Below are 11,607 nucleotides of genomic sequence, written 5' to 3' on the forward strand. Positions count from 1 at the left end.
TCACCTTTAGTAACATGTTACACCCATATTTAGGGTGTAATGTGTAAGTTGTTACTATGCAGCAACCCAACTCACTCAATGACAGGGTTCTTCTCTCCTCACCCACTATCATATTAAAAAAACAACATGACTGTGCAGGGCTCCGCCCACAAAACTGCATAATTTGTTCAGAGATCTGTAAATGAATAAACTACAAGTCCCATCTCTCACAGCAGAAGACAGCTTGCAGTTCTCAAACAGCCAGGGCACTGATCAAAGGCCTTCATACTTCTCCAATCCAATAAACACAAACAGAAAAAGCAAAATGTTTTACCTGCAAAATCATGTGCATTTTTTTTTTTTTTAAAGTACACTTAGCCTTTACTAAAGATTCACATACAGTGAAAGTTCAGTGAATATCACAGCATTCACTGCTTGAACATGCCCCCCAAGTCATAACATTTTGAGGGAAAATAAATAAATACATTCTCTCAGAATCAATACAAGAGAAAAATGCCAGCATAAAGCAAAATAAATCTAAAACACAAAGTAAATTTAAACAATGTATAAATTATTCAGACTTACTGATTTCTTTCCTTTTTTGTCTTTTTTCCCTTTCTTCACCACTTTATCTGAAAGGAGACAGAATGTGAGAATAATGCAATGCTGGCATCTGTAGACACACACACACACAACTGAGTCAGCAGGAAACGGGCTGGGGCATACTGCCAGCAGGAGGCAAGCCTGGGGCATACTGCCAGGAGATAGGGAGCCTAAAGCACCATTTTCTCCAGGAAAAGTAGGTATTCCAGCCCTTCTATTTGGCCACTCTAGCAAAGCTGGAAATATACAGCACAGTGGCATAGAGCCTGGCAGCACTGGTATCATTGGTGCAAATCCCAGCCAGGACACCATCTGCATGGAGTTTGCATGTTTTTCCCATGCTTGCAAAGGTTTCCTTCGATTTTCTCCCACACCGCATGTGAATTCTTTACCAACATCAATGCATAGGACTCTAAAGTGACCACAAGACAGGTTAACCACTTACCCCCCGGACCATATTGCTGGTCAAAGACCAGAGCACTTTTTGCGATTCGGCACTGCGTCGCTTTAACTGACAATTGCACGGTCGTGCGACGTGGCTCCCAAACAAAATTGGCGTCCTTTTTTCCCCACAAATAGAGCTTTCTTTTGGTGGTATTTGATCACCTCTGCGGTTTAGTTTTTGCACTTTAAACAAAAATAGTGACAATTGTGAAAAAAATGAATAGGGTGCCCGGCGGGATCAGGGACGAGCAGGTGCGATCACCGCCGGGCACCCTAGTGGCCGCTTCGCGAGGTGATGTAGAGCTACGGGCTCTTGCGCAGGGGAGCCGACTTGCCGCTGTATAACTGCATCGGCTGGTCGGCAAGTAGTTAAGGTGGAAGTCCATCCAAAAACTAAAATGCCTGCATCTATAGCCACCAACAGTCTAAAGCCTCGTACACACGATCGGACTTCCATTGGACTTTTCCGTGGATTTTGGTCTGAATGGGCGCTGGCCGTGAACTTGGCATGCATACACACAGCAGAACATTTCAGCCAACTTTCACCAAATCACGTGTTTTTTTCAGTCCCACCCTTTGGGAAACGTCTGCTATTGTTGTCCGATCTTTAGCATTGGTTCTGAGCATGCGTGTTTGTACTTTGGACTTTAGTTCTGATGGACTTGTGTACACACGATCGGATTATCCTACATCGGACATTTGTTGCCGAAAAGTTTGAGAGCATTCACAGCGAACATTTTTCCGATTAAAAAAGCGAAAGCTGTCAAAAAGTCAGATCGTGTGTATGGGCCTTAAAGCGGTTGTAAACCCAAATAAAAATAAAACCTGCAAGACTGTCCCACTTCTGGAGGGATAGGGCCTTATTTCGCTTCGGTCAACTGGTAGATACTAGAACCAGAACTTTACGGTCTTTCCAAGACCTGAAAGAGGCTTTTGATTTGCCCAAACAGGCTTTTTTTAGTTATTTACAAGTCCGTCATTTTGCTCAGTCTTTAGTAACAAATCTTCAATTCTCCCCTTTAACTGAGTTTGAGAGAATCTGTTTGGAAGGGTCATCCCCCAAAAGGTATGATCTCGCGCACCTACCGGCTTCTGATACTGGACATGTCCCCTACTGGGCCTCGGCATGTCTACATGCGCAAGTGGGAACAGGCCTTGGGTGAGGATATACCCATGCAGGTATGGCAGCTTATATGGTCGCAGGCCTCTAAGAGCTCCATCTGTACTCTCTATAAAGAGAACCAGTATAACATTTTGTTGCATTGGTACCAAACCCCAGACCTGCTCCACTCCATTTATCCTTCAGCTGATCGCCGCTGCTGGCGCTGCTCTGACGAGGTGGGAACGCTATATCATACCTATTGAACCTGCTCCTTGATTGCGCCCTATTGGCAGACAGTTCATTCCCTAATCCACTCTAGATTTGGTTCATCGGTGCCGTTTTGTCCTAAACTTTTCCTTCTAGGCCTCCCACCCCCCTCGTTTTCTAAAAAACTCCTGGCACAGGTCCTTACGGCCGCACGGTGCTTGGTGGCCTTGAAATGGAAAAAGAAGGAACCTCCCTCCCTGTCTGAACTACACTCTAGAATCAGGGATGTTAAAAGGATGGAATACATGACAGCTTCACTGAATAATACGCTCGATACTCACAACCAGGTATGGGAACTATGGAATGCTCTGGAGGCCCCGATCACATGATAACTCCCGTTTTAGGGGGGGAGGGGGAGGCATGGTTGGATATCCCGGACTGTGGGGAGGGGGGGGGGGGGGGTTTGGACGGTGGACCTATCTCTTCTCTCTTTCTCCCTCATTCTTTACCCCTCTTTCCTTACTTTTCTCCACTTTCACTGATTGTCTTTTACTTCTTCACTATACCCTATTTTCCTTTGGTCGCTAAGGCACACTGTGGCAGGCTGGACTCTGTGAGGATATAGACACTTGGTCCTATGTTAACCAGATTGGATCTTGCACTGACCTATCTTGTGCTCCAGTTGTACTACCGGCAATTCTGCTTGTCCTTCCTAGTGCTGCCTCTTTATTATGTTATATGTCCTTTTATGCTTTTTTTTTTTTCGTTGTCCCTTCTTTTGCATTTCCTTTGCCTGGAAAATGTTGAAAATTCAATCAAATTTAAGTTTTCAAAAAAAAAAACAACCTGCAAGACAAAGCCACAATGAGCTAGTATGACTTAAAGGGGACCTACCTGTACGTCCATATGCCCAGCCATGCCATTCTGCCGACATATTTAGTCGTGCGGCAGTCCTTAACTGGTTAAATGTATTTTTTTATTGTATTTTTCTCTCTCTTTTAATGTTGTAAAAATGAAAGGTCCACCTCCTCCATTCATAGAGTGCTCGTCATTGCAAGACGCCATGGTATGGCTCTTGTGAATGGAGAAATAGGGTGGCAAGGGCAGGCATACTAGTCAGCACTTTTGTTAAGCGCCTGTAATAGGTCCAGAGTCTCCTACTGCCAACTGCAAGGGTGGTTTTTATTTTCCTGGAGTTAAATTTTAACCCCTTCCCGCTGTCCCTTTAACTAGGCTATTACATCCAGGGGGCAGGAAGTTTTTCCTAATCCCACAACCACTGTACATGGCTGTCACTGATGACATGCTCAGGAGTTGTTCCTGCCACCTCCTGATCATTACTAGAGACCGGGGGTGGTCTGACAGCTCCGGCACTGTGCTGGGCGTGTACAGCGAGCATGCTCTCAGCACAAAAGCCTCCGACACCCGTAAACGCATATCTGCAGTGTGTGGACTTAAAGCTCACCCTCTTTGCTGATGCAAATATGTGTTGTGGGCGGCAAGGGTTACCTTACTTAAAGTGACATCTCTGCCGCGGTCTTAAAAACAGACAATGGTTAAAAGGGGTTGCAAAGGTACAATTGTTTCCTAAATAGCTTCCTTTCCCTTAGTGCAGTCCTCCTTCACTTACCTCAGCCTTCCATTTTGCTTTTAAATGTCCTTATTTCTTCTGAGAAATCCTCACTTCCTGTTCTTCTGTCTGTAACTCCACATAGTAATGCGAGGCTTTCTCCCTGGTGTGGAGTGTCGTGCTCACCCCCTCCCTTGGACTCTCCTGTAGTCCGAGAGGGGGCGAGCACGACACTCCACACCAGGGAGAAAGTGTCACATTACTGTGTGAAGTTCCAGACAGAAGAACAGGAAGTGAGGATTTCTCAGAAGAAATAAGGACATTTAAAAGCAAATTCGAAGGATGAGGTAAGTGAAGGAGGACTGCACTAAGGTAAAGGAAGCGATTTAGGAAAAAAGAAAATTGTACCTTTACAACCCCTTTAATGTTAGGGTTGTCCCGATACCACTTTAAGACCGAGTACAAGTACCGATACTTTTTTCAAGTTTTCACTGATATCGATTACCAATACTTTTTTTTAAATCTAATCTAAAGCACAATACAGATTAGGTGACATTGATATGCAGCATTAATGGCTGGCACTGACAGGTAGCATTTATTGGCACTAATGGGCATGACCTTGGCAGCAGTAAGCCAGTAGCGGCCATCTTGTTATACCCAGCTCATATAATTCCGAATGGGTGTAACAAGATGGCCGCTGCCGCTTTTATGTGCCGAGTGCAAGGAGTACCAAGATGGGTGTCGGGATGTCGTCACGTCCGTTGTTCCGCCCGCTGATTTCCGGTTGCGCTGGGTCGCCTAATCTGAAACACTGCATCTCCCAGGTATCGGTTCAGGCATCGGGAGCATTTGTGCGAGTATAAGCACTCACGCAAATGCTCGGCATCGGCCCTGAAAACCTGTATCGGTACAACCCTACTTTACGTGGTTGTAAACCTCAGACATAAAATATGAACAAAGCATATCCCTCTAGATCAGTGGTTCTCAACCTTTTAGTGCCGTGACCCCATCATAAGATTTCCCAAGTTGTGGGGACCCCTAACAGTAAAATTATTTCCGTAGCGTGGGTTGTCAGCACCCAAGGCAAGACAAGAGATTTGTGCCCCTAACCCACGGACATTTATCGCTCCCTTCCACTTGTCCAGTATTAATACCCCCCTTATGGTACATTTTAGGATGTACCAGTCTCTCTTTGTTCTCCCTTCTTTCCCTTTTATCTCTCTATCCTAATTTCTTGTCCCCCCCCCCCCCCATTCCTCTCTCTAGCCGTCTTTCTTGTTCTCTTATTCTTTCTCTCCCTTTTTCTTTGTTCTTCCCCCTCTTTTTCTCTCCCTTCTATGTATTCTTTATTTTTATTCCTTCTCTTACTCCTTGATGGAGGGGGAGGGAATGGTATTAGCGGCAGTGCTAGCGGAGAGTTGGGATGAGTGGCGGTGAGCCGGGAACAGCGGCAGGCCCGGCGGGGGGAGCCGGGAACAGCGGCAGGCCCGGCGGGGGGAGCCGGGAAAAACAGCGGCAGGCCCTGGCGGGGGGAGCCGGGAAAAACAGCGGCAGGCCCTGGCGGGGGGAGCCGGGAAAAACAGCGGCAGGCCCTGGCGGGGGGAGCCGGGAAAAACAGCGGCAGGCCCTGGCGGGGGGAGCCGGGAAAAAACAGCGGCAGGCCCTGGCGGGGGGAGCCGGGAAAAAACAGCGGCAGGCCCTGGCGGGGGGAGCCGGGAAAAAACAGCGGCAGGCCCTGGCGGGGGGAGCCGGGAAAAAACAGCGGCAGGCCCTGGCGGGGGGAGCCGGGAAAAAACAGCGGCAGGCCCTGGCGGGGGAAGCCGGGAAAAACAGCGGCAGGCCCTGGCGGGGGGAGCCGGGAAAAACAGCGGCAGGCCCTGGCGGGGGGAGCCGGGAAAAACAGCGGCAGGCCCTGGCGGGGGGAGCCGGGAAAAACAGCGGCAGGCCCTGGCGGGGGGAGCCGGGAAAAACAGCGGCAGGCCCTGGCGGGGGGAGCCGGGAAAAACAACGGCAGGCCCTGGCGGGGGGAGCCGGGAAAAACAACGGCAGGCCCTGGCGGGGGGAGCCGGGAAAAACAACGGCAGGCCCTGGCGGGGGGAGCCGGGAAAAACAGCGGCAGGCCCTGGCGGGGGGAGCCGGGAAAAACAGCGGCAGGCCCTGGCGGGGGGAGCCGGGAAAAACAGCGGCAGGCCCTGGCGGGGGGAGCCGGGAAAAACAGCGGCAGGCCCTGGCGGGGGAGCCGGGAAAAACAGCGGCAGGCCCTGGCGGGGGAGCCGGGAAAAACAGCGGCAGGCCCTGGCGGGGGAGCCGGGAAAAACAGCGGCAGGCCCTGGCGGGGGAGCCGGGAAAAACAGCGGCAGGCCCTGGCGGGGGAGCCGGGAAGAACAGCGGCAGGCCCTGGCGGGGGAGCCGGGAACAGCGGCAGGCCCTGGCGGGGGAGCCGGGAACAGCGGCAGGCCCTGGCGGGGGAGCCGGGAACAGCGGCAGGGCCTGGCGGGGGAGCCGGGAAAAGCCAACCTAGGTGCTCTTGATCATCTGAGAACTGTAGTGGGGACTTTTAATGGCAACTCTAATGACAGGTAGTGTTACTCACTGTGTCTCCGGCTCTGTGGTGTCTCGCAGCAGTGACACCTATGCCGAAATCAGAAGATAGGGTCTCTTCCAGCCCCTCCCATTTCACATTCCTCACCAGTCAGCTGACCTCTCATCTCTGCCCCCCACCCATGCCGGGAACAGAATGCGAAGAGGCTGAGTGGGCAGCCGCGGGCTCCAGGAACAGCCCAGCTGGGCTTCCACAAGCTCCAGGGAGACAGCCCTGCTGAATAGACGCAAAAAGGCTGGGAGAGCGGTGCGGGCTTCAGGGACAGCCCAGGATTCGGTGACCCCTGGCAAATTGTCATTTGACCCCCAGGTGGAGAGCCACTGCTGTAGTGTTTACTTATTTCAATCCAGAGACCCAACTTTCATTTGTCTCTTCTGCTTTGTTCCTCCATCAGCATGAATCACTCCTGACACCAAGAGAAAAAGGGTGATGGGGGAGGGAGCTCCAGCTGATTGACAGCCTCAGCTCATTTCCTGTTTGAAAGGGAAGGTGGAAGTGTCCCTTCCATCCAATCAGCACTCAAAGCTCTCCTCGCTGAGCTCTGCAAAGTGTGATTTTAGCTCTCCGCCCCCTGTTTTCTGACAGCTCAAACCAGCGTTATAAATTCTTCACTTTGAACAGAGCTGTGATCCTTTGCTTGTGCCCAAGAAGGGTGAGTAGAAGGATGTTCTTCTCACTACACTGCTGCATCTTCATCAGCCAATCACAGGCTGAGGGCGGGCCCACTGTACAGTCAGTAGGGAGGTCCAGGACCTGGCTGTACTGTCTGGATGGAGTGACACATCTAAGCTGCATTTCAGTATCTGCCTGCCTGGAGATAAAAATGAACCTCTAAGTGATTGCACAATCTCAGCTGGTGTGCCAGGAAGAGATCTAGGCTTCCCTATGGGGCAATGCCAATGCTAGGCACATGGAAGTCTGAGTTATGGGGGGCATGGCCTTCCCTCATAGGAGAAGCCTATCATGGGACGTCAGATAAAAAATGAGGGTCCCTTTGTGAAGACACCCCACCCCCCCTCACCTGTCTCCTTCCCCTTCTCCTCCTCGTCCTCCAGCTCTTGTTTTCTGGGCATCTTGCTGACGTCACGCTCCGCTTCCCTGCCGATTCCTCTTCTCTCACGTGGCGCGGACAATTCACCGGCGAACACAGCTTCTCTGGAAGCCTCGCCCCCTTCAAGCCGGTAGACTAATCGCCGATCTCCATGCGCCTTTCCTATGAAAGATAGCACGCTATTGGTGGATCCGAGGGCGACTCTCGAGGCTGAAACGCACGGAGGACGCCAATTGGACGGCTTAAAACCAAAACGAGGTGCGAAACGCATAGGTTCCACCTATCGGGCCTGAGGCGTGAAGCGCATATTGTGTCCCCATTGGACGAAACGCTGGTTCTTTCGTAGCCGCCTCTTCGTTTGCCAGTCGAAGTCACTTGACAAGAACGCTGCTGCTGAAATCTTCATTGGCTGGCCGTCGGGAGCGAAAAGAGGCGTGATACGCACACGGAGCGCTGGTTGGCTAGTGACTTTTTGAGGTGGAACGCACAGGGGGCATTTCCTGTTGCCTGAGCTGAGTGAGGCACATTGTGGGTCCCACTCGTGACTTTAGCGGTGGGTTCTGACCACCTAGAGGCAGGTTGTTGTCTGGCACGATAGAGTGGGCTCAGGAGGGGAGCGGTCTTGCTGTAGGAGTAGAAGACCCCCTGAGGGAGGGAGTAAAGAGGCATGGACAGTAAGCATGAGGCCTTATCCTGGAGGAGGGTAGTGCTTGTAGGCCTGGAGTAAGTGGTCAGTCCTGCAGGGACAGCTGAGGGACCAGCGCACAGGGAAGCAAGGTTAGTCCTGGAGGGACCACCATCGGCACAAAAGGCTTCAATTTGGAGGGTCAGTTATTTCTACAAGAGGCCATTGTTTATTACATGGACAGCAAACTGACATCTATAGTCCTGTAGAAGCCCCAGTCCTGGAGGGACCATCATTGGCACAAAAGGTCAGTTGAGTCCTGGCAGGTCCAGCCTTTCTGTAAGGGACCAGTGTGATTTCAGGGACTACTGACCAATGTTTATTAGACAGCAGACCCGAAGGGACCATAATTAGCACAAAAGGTCATTATTTGGCGGATCCTTCTGTAAGAATCTCTTTTTTTTTCAGGGACTGCCGCTTGACTATCATAAATTGTACTGTAGAAAATTTAGTCCTGGAAGAAATTCTATAATAATAATAAAAAGACTAAAACCTGGAGGGTCACCATTCACTTTAAATGTTCTAATGCTCAGGAAGCATAAAAGGTAGAATAGAATAACATTGAAAGTCACCAATTTTAGCATTTATTTTTTAAAGCTGATTATTACCAGGAGCTCCACAATCTTGTAGGTCATACAATCTTTGACAGGAAACCCTGTAAAATTGCTAAGCCGCGCTTAAGAAATCAATAAATGGGACGAAATCTGGAACATCCTTTCTTGGTATAGAAATTCCTCTCCACATAAGAATTCTAGAAATAGTACACAGGGCCTGGATTACCTTTTATTATTTATATTGACATTCAGTTAGGGCCTAACCAAGAAAATTATTGAGAACTTGGAGAGGTTTTGGCACTGTCTGGATCTCTTGGAAGAGGCATTGCCGTCATCTATAGTTTGCCGGGAGCCGTGTTTGTGTTTGTGTGTTTTTTCTTTTTAACGAAAGTTAAAAATGCCTCGCAAGAAGCCGTTTAGCTCCAAGCAGAAGAAGAAGCAGCTGCAAGACAAAAGAGAGCGGAAGAGAGGTAAGTGCTGAATTCCTGTGACTTGTACAAAATCTAAATAAAGATGTATTGAGCACTTAACCCCCGGACCATATTGCTGGTCAAAGACCAGAGCACTTTTTGCGATTCGGTACTGCGTCGCTTTAACTGACAATGCGCGGTCGTGTGACGTGGCTCCCAAACAAAATTGGCGTCCTTTTTTCCCCACAAATAGAGTTTTTTTTTTTGGTGGTATTTGATCACCTCTGCGGTTTTTAGTTTTTGCACTATAAACAAAAATAGAGCGAGAATTTTTAAAAAAATTAATATTTTTTACATTTTGCTCTAATAAATATCCCCCAAAAATATATATATAAAAAAAAAAAAAAACTTTTTTCCTCAGTTTAGGCCGATACGTATTCTTCTACATATTTTTCATAAAAAAAATCGCAATAAGCGTTTAATTGGTTTTTGCAAAAGTTGTAGCGTTTACAAAATAGGGGGTATTTTTATGGCTTTTTTTTTTTTTTTTTTTTTTTACTAGTAATGGCGGCGATTAGCGTTTTTTTTTTTTTCCAGTACTGCGACATTATGGCGGACTATTCGGACACTTTCGATGCATTTTTGGGACCATTGGCATTTTTATAGCGATCAGTGCTATAAAAATGCATTGGATTACTATAAAAATGCCACTGGCAGTGAAGGGGTTAACACTAGGGGGCGGGGAAAGGGTTAAGTATGTTCCCTGGGTGTGTTCTAACTGTAGGGGGGGGGGGTGGACTGACATGGGGAAATGACTGATCTTCTGTTCATACATTGTATGAACAGAAGATCAGCATTTCTCTCCCTGACAGGACCGGGAGCTGTGTGTTTACACACACAGCTCCCGGTCCTCGCTCTGTAACGAACGATCGCGCGTGCCCAGCGGCGATCTCGCCGGGCACGGGAGCGAGCGCCGACGTATAGCTACGGGCTCTCGCGCAGGGGAGACGACCTGCCGCCGTAAAACTACGGCGGCTGGTCGGCAACCAGTTAAAAGGCAGAGTGGACCATAGTGACAATTAAATGTCTTATGCCCCATACACACGAGCGGTTTTCCCGTCAGGGGAGGGGGGGGGGACGGAATTTCTCTCAAGCCTGCCTTGCATCCACACATTTTGCACGTTGGGATTTGTACACACGATCGGAAATTCCAATCCAGTTTTTTTCCCCTGACGTGGGGGGAAAAAAAAAAAATGAGTTTTTTTGTCCAGCAGTTTTTCTGTTTGGGAAAAAGTCTGATGGAGCATACACACGGTCGGCATTCCCGACCAAAACTGCTATATCATAAACAAGGTATTGGGGATGAGCTCCGGCGTGTTCGCACAGTCCACGTGCAGAGCCCGCCAGGAAGTCTGCGCTGCGCTAATCACAGGCAGGGAGACATTTCCCGATCTCTGCAGCCGAGAATCAGGACTATGGATGAGCTCTGGCGTGTTCGCATGCTACACGTGCAGAGCCCGCCAGGAAGTGTGCGCTGCGCTAATCACAACCAGGGAGACATTGTCCTGATGCTTGGCTGCAGACATCGGGAAATGTCTCCCTGGCTGTCATTAGCGCTGCGCCGTGCACACTTCCTGGCGGGCTCTGCACGTGTAGCATGCGAACACGCCAGAGCTCATCCTTAATCAGGACAATGTCTCCTGCCTGTGATTAGCGCAGTGCAGAATTCCTGGTGGGCTCTGTACGTGTACTGTGCGAAAACGCCGGAGCTCATCCCTACCCAGCATACACTACACGTCCCGTAATTGAAACCGTGTGCACATCCGAGCTATCAGAAATACACAATCGCCTCCATCCTGGGGGTTATCATAAACTCAGAAGTAGGATAACATCCACGGTAGTCATTCGTTTAAACCCTTAGGGCTAGTTTACACTTGCTTCAAAACAAGGCTTCGGACACGCTTTGTTAAAGCTCTCTGAATGCCTGACAAAATGGTTGGCTTACAATCCTGTTTACACCTGCTTTTGCTTAGTGCTTTGTGGGGCTTCAAGCAAGCTTTTCCGTAGACTTCTATGGAGGCTTTATGGACTGTGACAGAGAGAGGCTCTGTCACTATAAGTTTATAGGAAAAGGTGACTCGGGAGTCTCATTAAGGGTTAATGCAAGGTTCAGAACTAGCATCGCTCCAGATTATGTAGTTCTGAATCAGAACATTCGATCCTGGGTCCAGATACCTGTAACCTGACTCACTAAACGGGTGTGCAGGGTTATTTTAATAGTCAGGTGTGAGAATTGCTCATGGCTTCCAGTTTGGACACCGCTTCCAGCGTGGGAGACGGAAGGTCTCACCTGGGGTCAGGGGGCCCCAGACAGAAGCCATGGCATAGAGGTCTCATCAA

General features: G+C 49.3%; 2 protein-coding genes across 2 annotated transcripts in view; one reads left to right on the forward strand and one right to left on the reverse strand.

Annotated features, from left to right (window-relative positions):
- Positions 1-7,725, reverse strand: part of ABCF1 (ATP binding cassette subfamily F member 1) — a 67,912-nt gene extending 60,187 nt beyond the window's left edge. The window contains exons 1-2 of the mRNA XM_040325230.1: positions 7,529-7,725; positions 565-611 (exon numbers count right to left, since the gene is read on the reverse strand). Coding sequence (XP_040181164.1) covers positions 565-611; positions 7,529-7,580 — 99 coding nt within the window. The 5' untranslated portion in view covers positions 7,581-7,725. The remainder of the gene's footprint in view (positions 1-564; positions 612-7,528) is intronic.
- A 159-nt stretch (positions 7,726-7,884) lies between these two features.
- GNL1 (G protein nucleolar 1 (putative)) overlaps positions 7,885-11,607 on the forward strand; it is a 33,864-nt gene continuing 30,141 nt past the window's right edge. The window contains exon 1 of the mRNA XM_040323463.1: positions 7,885-9,267. Coding sequence (XP_040179397.1) covers positions 9,195-9,267 — 73 coding nt within the window. The 5' untranslated portion in view covers positions 7,885-9,194. The remainder of the gene's footprint in view (positions 9,268-11,607) is intronic.

This window comes from Rana temporaria, chromosome 9 (assembly GCF_905171775.1).
Source record: "Rana temporaria chromosome 9, aRanTem1.1, whole genome shotgun sequence".
NCBI classification, from domain to species: Eukaryota; Metazoa; Chordata; class Amphibia; order Anura; family Ranidae; genus Rana; species Rana temporaria.